Consider the following 14106-nt stretch of genomic DNA (forward strand, 5'->3'; position numbering starts at 1 on the left):
ACCTCGAGCTGCTACCTTTGCACTTTTTGTTTTGAAACAGGGTCTCACTAACTTGCTGAGGCTGGCCTTGAACCTGAGATCCCCCTGTCTCAGCCTCCCAAATACTGGCACTACAGGCATGCTCCCCCACATCTGGCTACAAATATAAAGATTATATCACCCACATGGCAAAAATTTGTCACTAAAGGCAGAGAGAAAAGCCATTCATTCCACAGCTGGTGAACTCTTTTCAACCCAGGGTGCTGATTTGAAGGCTGGATTTTTATGATACACTATAGTGAGCCTGGAGACCTAGTGTCCCACTTGAGCAATGGAGACCTTGAGCCCCTGAATGCTGTGCATTATGGGGTAAAAATGCTTCTCTCACATGAGGTAGATCACATCATGCTGTCAGTCTGAGCTTGGGTCAGGAATTACAGTGTGCAAAACACGGTATTTCTAAGAGGCAGCACATGGAATACTTGAAAGACACTGATTCCTACCCTTGGCTCAGAATGGGATCACCTGGAAAGCATTCAACCCTCCTGAGGTGGCCAGCCTATATGATACTGGTCTGAAATGGGCATGGATGGAGAGTTTTAACAGCTTCCCAGGTGGCTCCAGTATGGAACCTGGGCTGCAACCTACCCACTAAGAGATATGCCGAGAGCGAGAAAAGTTGGATAACTGGGAGGGGGGGTTATAGGCTGTTTCTTGGGGTTATTGGTATTTTTTAAAAAATGAATGAAAGGGTCTAAATATAAATACCACTGCCCTCTATTTTCTTTTTTATATTTTTTGTTTTTGTGGTATGCAGGTTGAACCCAGGGTCATTCTACCTGAGAGCTACACCATCAGCCCTTTTTATTTGTTGTTTTTCTAATTTTTATGTATTAATTTTTTTTAATTTTTTACTACATTTTATTTATACATCATAATGAGGTTAAAAAAAACTTGTGTAGACATAAATGCACACCTCACCCAGCCATCCCCCACCCAGTCCCCACCTCACTCCCTCCCCGTCCCTCCCTCCCATGCTTGGCTTAGTGGTTGACTTCAATATAAGTACATCATGCGCTTTAAAGAGTTTCCCTCCCCCCTCCCATCCCCACAGTGAGGTTGCCTTATTTGCTCCTCTACGGGATTTCCTTTTTCACCTGAAGTTCCTCCTATAACCCCTTTTACCCTAGCTTTCACATATTGGGGAAAGCATCCGATTCCTTACTTTTTGCGCCTCAAGATCCATCCATTTCCCTGAAAATACCGCAATTGTATTCTTTTTAATGGCTGAGTAAAATTCCATTGTAACAAGGTCTCCTTAAACTGCTGAGGAGCTCGCTAAATTGCCGAAGCTGGCCTCGAACCTGAGACCTTCCTGTCTCAGCCTCCCAAGTACTGGGATCACAGGTATGAGCCACCATACCGGGCTCTATTTCTGTATCTGGGGAAGGGCACAAGGTTGGCTACCTATTCCACCCTCTCCCCCAAAGGCGTGTCGCTCTTGTCCTAAGAATGGGGGGGGGGGCGGGAAAATGGAGGTTAAGAGGGTGCTGAGGAAGAGGCCCCGGGGGAGAGGGAGAGGGCATGGAAAGCCTAGGGGGTTGGGGGCAAAGGGGGCAGCCGCCCTCACCTGCATCGTAAAAGGCGTCGAGCACCGCCGTCTCCCCGAAGTCCAGCACCCCAAAGGGCACCGAGGTGAGGAGGGCGCCCTGAGCCTCGCACGCGCGGAGCAGGCACTTGAGCGCCCCGGCCTCGGGGCCCTCCGCCCCGCTCCCCGGGCAGTCGCCGCACACGTAGATCGCCCTCAGAGCCCGCCGCGGCCCCGTCCCGCCGCCCGCCGCGGCTTCCTCCACCGCCCTGGCCCCGTCGGGCTCCGCCAGCCCCCGGGCGTCTTCGTGCCCCGGAAGGGAGCGGACCCCAGCCCGGGACGTCCCGCCGCCTCTCTCCATGTGCCCGCCTGAGGCGCCTCGCGGTTCCACCACGGCGCGAGGGGCCGGCGGCCGCGACGACCTGACGGCCACGAGCGGACGCGGCCGCGCGGCCCCCACGGCCGAGCTTTCGGGCTCCAGGGCGGCGAGGCGAAGGCGGGACCTCGTGGGCTCTGTGGAACGCGGGCTCCCTCGCGCCGCCCCGACTGTTTCCAAGCCCGCGAGAAAGAGGCGGGGCTGGGGACGCTCGGGCGGCGAGGGGCGGGGCGGGCGGGAGCCGGAAGGCGCCCCCTGCCGCCTCCCCGGCAGCGCCGCGCCGAGAGCCTCTCGGGAACTTCCCGTCTTTACAAGTCGTCGTCGTCGTCGTCATCTGCTCCCCCTCTAGTTTGACCACTACTAAGAGCCCCCATTTCTATTTTCTCAAAACACCTTTAAGTTTTCAGGCGGGGTAAAGACTCTTTCAAAGCCGACTTGACGTAAATATTCAATCCCAAACTGAATATAGACGTAGTCTTAACTCAGCACTGGCATAAGAAGATGCCACATTTTATATTCTTTGTACTTGAGCCCTGCCCTGGAGCCCAGTTTCTCCTGACTTCCACTGTGTCCTTGACAAGACACCCGGAAGCACCAGCAACAAACCTTATTTGCCTAAAAAATGCACTCCAAGTATGGTGCCTGCCTGACTGAGAAAGACTGTGGATCCAAAGGGGGTTCACTCTGCATCTTAGTACCTCACCATCTTAGTCCCAAATATTCAATTATATTTAAAATAGGATGCACTGCCGGGCGTGGTGGCGCACGCTTGTAACCCCCGCGCTTGGGAGGCAGAGACAGGAGGATCGCGCAGGTTCGAAGCCAGCCGCCCACGCTGGCTTAGGAGACCCTGTTTCCAAATAAAAATATAAAAAAAAAATAGGTCTGGGAGTGTAGCCCGGAGGTAGAAGGGCTTCCAGGAACCCCAGTACCAAAAAAAAAAAAATAGGATGCACTGGATGTTGTCACAGGTTTGGGTTTGTTTTTTGTTTTTGTTTTTTTTTTTGTTTGTTTGTTTTTGCAGGTCTGGGATTGGAACCCAGAGGCATTCTACCACCGAGCTACACCCCCTGTCCTATTTTTTATTCTTTATTTTGAAACCGGGTCTCACTGAGTTGTGGAGGGCTTCACTAAGTAGCCGAGGCTGTCCTCGAACCGCGATCCTCCGGTCTCAGCCTCCCGAATGCTGGGATGACAAGCGTGCCCCACCACACCCAGCTGGCACATTTTATATTTAACTAGAATACTGAGGTTACAGGTGGGCACCACCATATCCTGGCTAATCTATCATTTTAATTAATGCCATTCTGATGGATATGAAATGGTATCTTATTGTGGCTTGGATATACATTTCCCTGATGCCTAATAAGGATGAGCACCTTGAAATTTCTTGAGAGTGTTGTCTATTAAAGTCCTTTGCCCAATTGATTTGCAACTCGTCTCTCGCACTCTGAGTTTCACATTTCACATTGGGTTATCTTTTTCTTTCTCATGCTATCTTTTTTTCTTTCTTTTTTAGTATATTTACAGAGTTGTGCAACCATCATTACAATTTTAGAATATCATCCTCCCACTACCCCCACAAAATAGTACTCATCAAAAGTTATTCTCTTTCCCCTCCCTCTAATATCCGCAGTCCTAGGCAATCACCAATTTCTGTATATTTACCTATTCTGGGCATTTCATATAAGTGGAATCATACAAGGTATCGACATGGGTTTACATTTACCTCCTAGATACATATCTAGGAGTGGAGCTTCTGAATCACATGGTAAATCTGTGTTTAACCTTTGAAGAAACTGGCCCTGTTTTCCAAAGTGGCTGCACCCTTGGACAGTCTCACTTGCAGTGCATGAAGGTTTCAATTATTCCACATCCTTATCCATACTTACTATCTTTTTATTTAATTTTATTTATTTTTGCAGTAAAAAAATGGAACCCGAGGGAATTCTACCTCCGAGCTACACCCCCAGCCCTATTTTTATTCTTTATTTTGAAACAGAATCTCGCTGAATTACAAAGGACCTCACCAGGTAGCTGAGGCTGTCCTGGAACCATGATCCTCCTTTCTCAGCCCCCCAAATACTGGGAATACAAGCATGTGCCAACATGCCTAGCTATCTATTTTATTAATTAATTTATTTTGATACTAGGGATTAAACCCAGGAGTGCTCTATTTCTGAGTTATGCCCTTAGCTCGTTTTATTTTAATTTTGAATCAGGGTCTTGCTAAGTTGCTAAGGCTGACCTTGAACCTGTGATCCTCCTGTCTCAGCTTCCCAAATACTGGGATTACAGGCGAGCACTATTGTGTCCTAGTATATCTATCTTCAATTACAGCCATACTGGTGGGTGTGAAGTGGTATGTTATTGCGGCTTGTGTTTGCATTCCCCTAATGATGAGGAATATCTTGTAATGAGCTTATTTGACATTCTTAAATTTTCTTTTTTCTTTTTCTTTTTTTTTCTTTCTCTCTCTCTCTCTCTCTCTCTCTCTCTCTCTCTCTCTTTGGTGGTACTGGGGTTCCTGGAAACCCTTCTACCTCCAGGCTACACTCCCAGACCTATTTTATATATATTTTTGGAAACAGGGTCTCTTGAGCCAGCATGGCTGGCTTTGAACCTCCGTGATCCTCCTGTCTCCGCCTCCCAAGCGCGGGGGTTTTCAAGCTTGCTCTACCACGCCCAGCTTGAAATTTCTAGAGAGTACTGTTTATTCAAGTCCTTTACCCACTTGACTGGCAACTAGTTTCTCCCATTCTGTGAGTTTTCTTTTTCTTTCTTTTCTTTTAAGTTTTTTTTACACAGTATTGAATCCAAGGAAGTTCTACCTCTGAGCTACGTCCCCAAGCCCTATTTTTTGAAACAGGGTCTCATTAAGTTGATGAGACTGGCCTCAAACCTGAGATCCTCCTGTCTCTGCTTCCCAAGTACTGGGATTTTCACTTTCTTTTATTTTGTTTTCTTTCTTTTTTTTATTCTTTATTTTGAAACAGGTCTCACTGAGTTGCAGAGAGCCTCACTAAGTAGCTGAGGCTGTCAGCAAACCGCGATCCTCCGGTCTCAGCCTCCCGAATGCTGGGATTAAAAGTGTGCACCACCACGCCTGGCTGATTTTCACTCTCTTGATGGTTCTTAGCAGCACCCCATCCATTTGACATAGACTTCTCTTTACATTTCAGTAAAAATACAGAAAGCAGAAAGCACCTATATGCTAGAAGAAATCCTTCCCTAATTCCAGCCCTGGTAGAAATCAGGAACTTCAAGAGCAGCATGATTGTGGAGGACAGACTCAGAGTAGGCTTGGAGAACTCACAGGCCGGAGTTGGGAAAACTCTCAACGCCTCTGTTCTAAAACTTTTTTTCAGGGCCATGGCATAGAAGGACACATACATTCTTTGTAGCCTTGTAATACATAATAGGAGTAATTTTTCTTAATGCAGCCATTCTGAAGTTACTCCAGTGACTGGCAGAGCCTGTGGAAGGCCAGAGTTGCCCATTTGATTTGCTGGCATCTTGCTGTTATCCTCCCGCAATCTTCCTGAAGTCCTCTTAGCTCTCTCTAGGGCCCTGCTGATTGAGCAAGACATGCAGGAGTCGTGAATTCTGGCTTGAATAATATTTTCCTCTAACTACACACCATGCTGAGTAAAGAGCCCAGCATTTACCCAGCCGACGAGCACCTTCCCCTAAGTGGGCACACACCACACACCGCCCACCTTCTCACTTTCTGCAGCAATTTGCACACCTGAAGCAAGCCACAGCACCTTCCATGATGTCCTTCGAACTCCTCCCGCCCTCCGCCCCTCTCAGGAGAAAACTGCAAAATACAGGATTAGTCCTTTCTGTTTAGTTGATCAATTATTCCTTTCTTAGCCTGGCCTCTTACTAAGGACATGTCCTAGAAACCTCTTTGGCCTCATGCAGAGGTATCATAGAATGTTCTTTCAGATATGGAGACGAAATCTTCTCTTTGTGCCTTCTGTCTATAGATTTATTTATTTATTTATTTATTTATTTATTTATTTATTTTGTGGGTCTGGAGATGTAACCCAGGGGCATTCGACCTCTGAGCTACACTCCCTGCCCTATATTTTATTCTTTATTTTGAAACCGGGTCTCACTAAGTTGCAGAGGGCCTTACTTAGTAGCTGAGGCTGTCCGAGAACCGCGATCTTCTGGTCTCAGCCTCCCCAATGCTGGGATTACAAGTGTGCGCCACCACGCCCGGCTGGATTTTAATTTAATCCTCTTCCATCTGGCAGTTGTCCAAGTTACCCTCAGGGGTTCTCTTCAACTGACTACCTCCCATTCTCTTCAGTTGTTTCTACAGAATAATGAATTCCAGTCTACTCTCCACCTAGATGATTCTCTTCTCAGGGATTCTGTTTCTATTGCTGTTTGTATGAAAAACTTTCTGACCCCCAGCCCTATTTTATGTTTTATTTTGAAAAAGGTTATCACTAAGTTGCTGAGGGCCTAAGTTACCTCGAGCCTATAATCTTATCTCAACCTCCCAAGTAATAGGATTATAAGCATGTACCACCACACCCGGCTTATTTTATTGTTAATAGCTATGATGAACAAAGTTTGATAATTTTTATTGGTATAAAACTGCCTTGGGAACACTATAATTTTTTCATTCCTGGTCTCTGTTCCCCAATTCATGAATTGATTATTACTTAAATATACTGTTTCATGTTTTTTTTTAAAGCTCTGAGGATGTAGTTCAGTAGGAAAGCACTTGCCTAGCATGTGCAAGGCCCCGGGTTCTACTCCAGCATCACACACAAAGTAGACATATAGCAATTAAGTGTAGGAGAGCTGTATCACAGTGTTTTATGTTGTAGAACCTGAAGCACACCCATGTGTTTACTTCCTCCTAGTAACATTTATATTGATGTGGAAATTTCCTTTACAGACAAAAACAGAAAGTATGACACTTGGGATGTGTCCTGTCATAGTCTGAAAGGTAAATCAGAAGGCAGTACTTTCATTTGATGAAATTTCATTTAGAGACTATAGATTGTTTTTTTTTTTTTTCGTGAACTTTATCAAACAGTATTAACAGCATTTCTGCTGGCATTGACTCACCCATCCTGTTAAGGCAACATGGAACAAAATGTCTTAAAACTCTAATTCTAGCTTAAACTTGTCAATGTTTTCATGCTGCTAGAGTTTTTATCTTAATTTTGTTACTGAAATTCTTTTAAATCTTTGCCTTTTTGATGTCAAATACATCAATATTGACTGGGTATTTATGGGAAGAATTCTGGTGCTAATTTAAAATTGAGCTCACTCGCAAAAAAGGGGGAGGATTGCCCTCTGAGTAATATATCTGGTGATAAAATATGAAATATAATCAGAAATTAACTAAACTACTCTAAAACAGACTAAAATCTATCTTCTTATTTTGTGTGTGTGTGTGGGGGGGACTCACTGGCATTTTACTACCAAGCTACACCCCTAGACATTTTTGTTTGTAATTTTGGAAAAATCTCACTGAATTGGTGAGGTTGCCCTGGAATCTGGGATCCTCCCATTCCAGCCTCCCAGGTACCTACTTGGATTGCTGGTGGGCACCACTAACCCCAGATTTCTCATATCAATTTTTGTTGCTGTTGTTGTTTGTTGTTTTGAGGTACAGGGCATTGAACCCAGGGGAATTCTACCTCTGAGCTACACCTCCAGTCCTGTTTCTTCTTATTTATTTTGAAACAGGGTCTTACTAAGTTGCAGAGGGCCTCATTAAGTAGCTGAGGCTGGCTGTGAACCTGAGATCCTCCTGTCTCAGACTCCCAAGTACTGAGATTACAAGCATGCCACCACCATCGATCCATGTCGATTTTTCTAACAGTAATTTTACTTTATGTTTTAGGGTAGACATTATTGGAACTCCTCAAAAGTTATCTATTTAAATTTTCTTGGATTAGCTACTTCTACCATGTTTGCCTTCTTATTAGAAATTAGTAAGATTTCTGAGTTAATCATTATAATATACTGCTAACTTTTCTTCTTGTTTTGGTGAAAATGTATGAGAATGTTTTATTTTCTCTGAGAGTACATAGGCTGTGTGGATGTTGAGTATCTGAAAATTTAAAGAATTCTTTTTTAAAATTTTTACTCATTCTTAAGGAAGTAGGAAAGAATACTAATAATCAAGAGAACAGAGTGGGGTGTGGAGGCACACGTTTATAATCCTAGTTCACAGGAGGCTAAGACAGGAAGATTGCAGGTTTGTGGCCAATCCCTTCTGCAACTTAGTGAGACCTGTTTCAAAATAAGGAATAAAAATAGATCTGTGAATGTAACCCAGAGGTAGAATGCCCCTGGGTTCAATCTCTAGTACCAATATATATATATATATATATATATATATATATATATATATATATAATCAATTGTATTAGTAGTTTGCTTCATCTCATCTACTTAACGTCCTGCATTAAAATATTAAAGCTTCAGCCAGGTGTGGTGGTGTATGCTTATATACCCAGTACTATGCTTATATACTCCAATCCAGGAGGATTGCAGGTTGGTGGCCAGCCTCAGCAACTTAGTGAGGCCCCTCACAACTTAGATACTGTTTCAAAATTAAAAAATTAAAAATGGGGCTGGGGAGTAGCTCAGAGCTAGAACATCCCTGGGTTCAATTGCTAGCACCAAAATAAATAAATAAATAAATAAATAGGACTGGGGATGTGGCTCCGAGTTAGAATGGTTCAAATTTCCAGTACTCTTCCAAAAAAATACTAAGAATTCACTAATACCAGCTTGAAGTCAAATGGGGATTTCAAATGTTTTAATAGGAAAACATGTCCAAGACTATCAGAAAGACCTATGCTAGACCCTTAGCTATACTGGAGCTGGAGAAAAGTTATTTCTGGGGATAGGGGTAGCAGAAAGGGGCAGGTCACAAAGGACAGGTCACAGAGGGTCAAGGCACAGCAGTGCACAAAATTCGAGAGTGCTCTGTCAGCAGCAGAGGCAGCCAGCTGCCCCATAACAACTGTGTGGGGAGCCATTAAGGTCTTCCCCTTATCTTTACTAAACACATACTTCTGACTGTCCTTATGCCCAGAGTCAACAAGGTTTGGGGTCATGGAGGTTTCAAAGTAATTGAGACTCTCTCAGAACTAATGACACTATTGTTCTGTCTGAGCTGCGACTAGGTTTGTGTTGTTCGTGTTGCACTAGGGTATTGTTTGACCTGCCCGCACTTTGGACTTGTCTTTCTCATCGGGGTAACCTGAAGCAAAAAACTATAAATACCACAAAAGAAGAAGCCCCATGATCAGCCAGTAGAGATATTGACCCGGGAGTGGACTGGTGATCCTTTCAAGATAGGAATAAATAATATTTGGAATACAATTCTTAGAGTTACATTATTTCATCCTCACTCCTCTCTTCGGAAACCCGTACTTTTGCCGGCAGGCTCCGGCACAACTGTGAATCCCAAAGTATTGATGGCATCTTGTTGGAAGCTACAGATACCAGGCCTCAAAGACCAGAAGCTGGGAAGCCACAGGGATCACAGTGAAAGACCCCCGTCGAGGGGAGACCCTCAATCAGCCTCGGGATAAGCGACGACAGCAAGAACACACGAGAAACTTTAATCTCCTTGATGCAAAATGGAGCCTTTCAACAGGACAGAAGCCCGGAAAGCCCCAGGGCACACAGGCCAGAAACCACCCCGGGAGAAGAATCCCGACCCGGGGTGAATTTATTAAAATGGATGTACTCAAACCTGCTGTGCCATCCTTCCTGGATTTTCAATGCCACATCTGCATGGACATCCTCATGGAACCCGTGGCCTTTCCCTGCCGCCACGTGTTGTGTAAGGCGTGCCTGCAGTCCATTACTGAAAAGTCAAACTTGTGTTGTCCCCTTGGCCGCCACCACATTTCTTTGGGAATTAATTCCAAATGTGCAGAAACTCCCTTGTCAATGCAGAGCTGTGGCAAACCACCTGACAACACTTCCCTGGAGGTTCTAGCCTTGGAGCAAGAGGCGGAGGAGACGCAGAGAAAGGGGAAGGTAACCATCAACCAGTCTCAAGCTCTGAGCTGGGAGGGTAGGCCACAGGCCCAAACTGAGGATGATGCCAGTGAGGGAAGGGGCTGGGCTTCTCCCTATTTAAATGTCACAAAATCAGGCCGGGCCTGGTGGCGCACGCTTGTAATCCCCGCGCTTGGGAGGCAGAGACAGGAGGATCGCGCAGGTTCGAAGCCAGCCGCGCTGGCGTAAGAGACCCTGTTTCCAAATAAAAATAATATAAAATAGGTCTGGGAGTGTAGCTCGGAGTTATAAGGGTTTCCAGGAACCCCGATACCACCAAAAAAATCTAGTCTTATACATACCCTATATCAAAATCTTTAACCTTAAATTTGTCTTCAAGCCTGGTGTGGTGGCACATGCTTCTGATTCCAGTACTTGGGAGGCTGAGACAGGCAGATCAAGGGTTTGTAGCCAGCTTCAGCTACTACTTTGAAACAGACCCTGTTTCAAAATAAAGAATAAATAAAATGGTTAGGGTTGTAGCTTAGAGGGAGAATTCTCCTGGGTTCAGTACTGCAAAAAAAATTAAAAACTGATTTCTAAGAGATCAAAAATCTATTATTGTAACGTCTACATGTGAAATCCCAGTGCAGCACAAAATGCATGGGCCGAGCTAGTCTGCTTCTGTAAAACCACAGCAGTGCAAAACTAGTGATTCTGAAGCAGAAAGGATACTGCCCAACTTTTAGGCAACTGAAACGCAGGCTGTATCTTGGGTGTGAATCTGGGGTGTGAAAGTGTCTTGAAATCTGAATAAATAAACCAGGGTTGTTGTTGATTAACTACAGAGACGTAGCTTACTTTATCTCGAGTGACTATGAACAATACATAACGTATTAAACTTTTTTTTTGCGGGTCTGGGGATGGAACCCAGGGGCATTTGACCTCCGAGCTACACCCCCTGCCCTATTTTGAAACCGGGTCTCGCTGAGTTGCAGAGGGCCTCACTAAGTAGCTGAGGCTGTCCGCGAACCGCGATCCTCCGGTCTCAGCCTCCCAAATGCTGGGATTACAAGCATTTGCCACCACTCTGAGCTTTTATTTTGTATTTTAAAATAGGGTCTCACTGTGTTACAGAGGGCCTCACTAAGTAGTTGAGGCTGGACATAAACCTGCGATCCTTCCATCTCAACCTTCCAAGTACTGGGATTACAAGCATGTGCCACCTTGCGTAGCTAAACTTTTTTTTGGCACTGGGGATTTAACACAGAGACACACTACCTCTGAGCTATATTCCCAGCCTTTTTTTATCTTGAAACAGGGTGTCACTAAGATGTTGAGGATCTCCCTAAAGAGCTAAGGCTGGCCTCAAATCTGCGGTCCTCCTGTCTCAGTCTTCCAGTACTGGGATTATTGGCATGTGCCACTATACCTAGCTATAAACTTATTTTAACTCTTAAGTTAACAAAATGACTGATGTTGGTCTACAAACAATTGTGAACAGACTTTTAATCTGTTTCTACTGAAAGCTAATTAACATCCATTTTAACAACTACAAACTTAGGGCCTGTATTTTAACATGGACTTTTTCTAACAAGCCATTTAGAAATAAAAACATACTTAAATGAGAAAAACTAATTCCAAAAGCCAATGTCCAAATATTTATCAAGCATCAAAAAAAAATTTTTTTGGTAGCACTGGGGTTCCTGGAAACCCTTCTACCTCTGAGCTACACTCCCAGACTAGACGTATTTTTTATATTTTTTATTTGGAAACAGGGTTTCTTAAGCTAGCAAGGCTGGCTTCGAACCTGCCCGATCCTCCTGTCTCTACCTCCCAAGTGCAGGGATTACAAGCCTGCACCACCACGCCCCAATCAAGCGTCAAATTTTACTGAACAAAAAAATTATAAAAATGCTAAAAGGTAAGAAAATGCAGTTTGAAGAAACAAGGCAGTGATAAGAATCAGACTTAAAAATGGCACAATTAAGATGAGCATGGTGAATCCCAGCGTTCAGTAGGCTGATACCGGAGGATCGTGGTTCAGGGACAGCCTCAGCTACTTAGGCCCTCCGCAACTTAGTGAGACTATGTTCCAAAATAAAGAATAAAAAACAGGGCAGGGAGTATAGTTTGGAGGTCGAATGCCCCTAGGTTCCATTCTCAGACTCACACACACACACAAAAAAAAAGATGGGCATGGTGGTGCAAGACTGTAATACTAGTACTTAGGAGGATGAAACAGGAAAATTGTAGGTTCAAGGCCAGTCTCAGAAACTTACTGAGTCCGTGTTTCAAAACAAAGAAAAGCTGGGCAAGGTGGCACACCCATGTAATCCCAGTACTTGGAAGTCTGAGACAGGAGGATCGGGGTTCCCAGACAGCCTCAGCTACTTCATGAGGCCCTTTGCAACTCAGTGAGATGTTGTTTCAAAATAAATAATAAAAAATAGGGCTGGGGCACAGCTTGGAGGTAGAATGCCCCTGGGTTCCCACCCCAGTACTGCCAAAAAAAAAAAAAAAAAAAGAAAAGAAAAGAAAATTTAAAAAGGGGAGAAGGGGAGGGGCTGGAGTGTAATTCAAAGGTAGAATGCCCCTGAGTTCAATCCTTAGTACTACAAAAATAGAAAAGAAAAGAAATAGGACAACCATCTTGGTATGGTGGTATATGCCTGTAATCTCAATTTTAAACCCTTTCAGAATTCAGCCCATATCCAATCTAGACCTTTTAGTGCATAGGCTCACATGTAAATTCCCATGTGTATTGAACAATTAATATTTTAGACAATGCCATATACAGATTTAAGCATTACACATTTATAAAAAGAAAAAAATAGATGGAACTAGAGAACACTGTGCTAAGTGAAATTAGCCAGCCTCAGAAATCAAGGGTTGAGCCGGGCGTGGTGGCACACGCTTGTAATCCCTGTGCTTGGGAGGCAGAGACAGGAGGATCGCAGAGGTTCCAAGCCAGCCTCGCTGGCTTAAGAGACCCTGTTTCCAAATAAAAATATAAAAATAGGTCTGGGAGTGTAGCCCGGAGGTAGAAGGGCTTCCAGGAACCCCAGTACCACCAAAAAAAAAAAAAAAGAAAGAAAGAAAAAGAAAAGAAATCAAGGGTTATATTTTTTCTCTTATGTGTAGAAACTAGAGAGAAAATAAGAAAGGGACCTTTTGATAATAAGGAGAAAAACCAATCAAATGGGAGAAGGAGGAGGGGAGGGGAAAAAGGAGGTTTGAGGAAGGAAACAGACCAAACAATATTATGTCCATATATGAAGGTATCACTACCAAACTCACTAGTATGTATTGGGAGAACACAGGGGAACACACCAAGAGATATTGTGTGCATATATAAATATATTACTTTGAATGCATTTATGACACATACATTTAAACTGTAGGCATACAGTTTTTTGTTTTGGTACCAGGGATTGAACCCAGCATTATTCTACCTCTGAGCTATACCCTCAGCCCTTGTTTTTACTTTGAAATAAGACCTTGCTAAGTTGTCAAGGGCTTTGTTAAGTTGCTGAGGCTGGCCTCTGTTAGATGGTTGGCCAGAGCAAAAGCAACACCATTTTTTGAAGGCTGTTCACTTAACTAAAAAAGTCCCCCAACCTCACTTATTGGAAAAGTCCTCCTAACTCACTAACTGGAATCCCACAAATCTTGCTTTGCATAGACTGCAAGGGACTTTTACATAATTCCTGTCGTGCCTCAAGGATCACCTCCCACACCAACTCTAACCTCCCTTAGTATCTACCCTCCAGAATTTGAATTTCCCTCCTGATTAATCTATATAACTTCTCAGACTATAAGCAGTGATAAAAGGCTCCATTTAGAAAAAAAATCATAAGCCCCTAGCAGCCAGCTAATAGTTAAAAAGAAAAGTATATTTTACTGCAGCTTACAGCTTAGGAATGTAAAATATGCGATAAGCCCACCCCATCTTATCTATACTGTCTGGGCCAGAGCGCCTTGACCCGGGAGCTTACTGACTGCACCTGATATTTTATCTAACACTTGACTACAGAATGTACTTTTCAAATGATTCTGTAATTTTCTGTAAACGCATGCAATTTAGCCCAAACCCCCCTAACTAGTGGTCTTTTCCCTATAAATACCCTCAGTTTCAGTGGCTCGGGGCCGAACTCCTATACGA

At 44.1% G+C, this 14106-nt stretch overlaps 1 protein-coding gene across 1 annotated transcript in view; it reads right to left on the minus strand.

Annotated features, from left to right (window-relative positions):
* The window catches only part of MAP3K15 (mitogen-activated protein kinase kinase kinase 15), a gene marked incomplete at both ends in the record, with an annotated part of 131200 nt that extends 129272 nt beyond the window's left edge, over positions 1–1928 (minus strand). Inside the window, one exon of the mRNA XM_080718806.1 lies at positions 1610–1928. Within this exon, the coding sequence (XP_080574932.1) occupies positions 1610–1928 (319 nt within the window). The remainder of the gene's footprint in view (positions 1–1609) is intronic.
* Between the last annotated feature and the right edge of the window lie 12178 nt (positions 1929–14106).

This window comes from Muscardinus avellanarius (genome assembly GCF_963383645.1).
Source record: "Muscardinus avellanarius genome assembly, chromosome: X".
Taxonomy (NCBI): Eukaryota; Metazoa; Chordata; class Mammalia; order Rodentia; family Gliridae; genus Muscardinus; species Muscardinus avellanarius.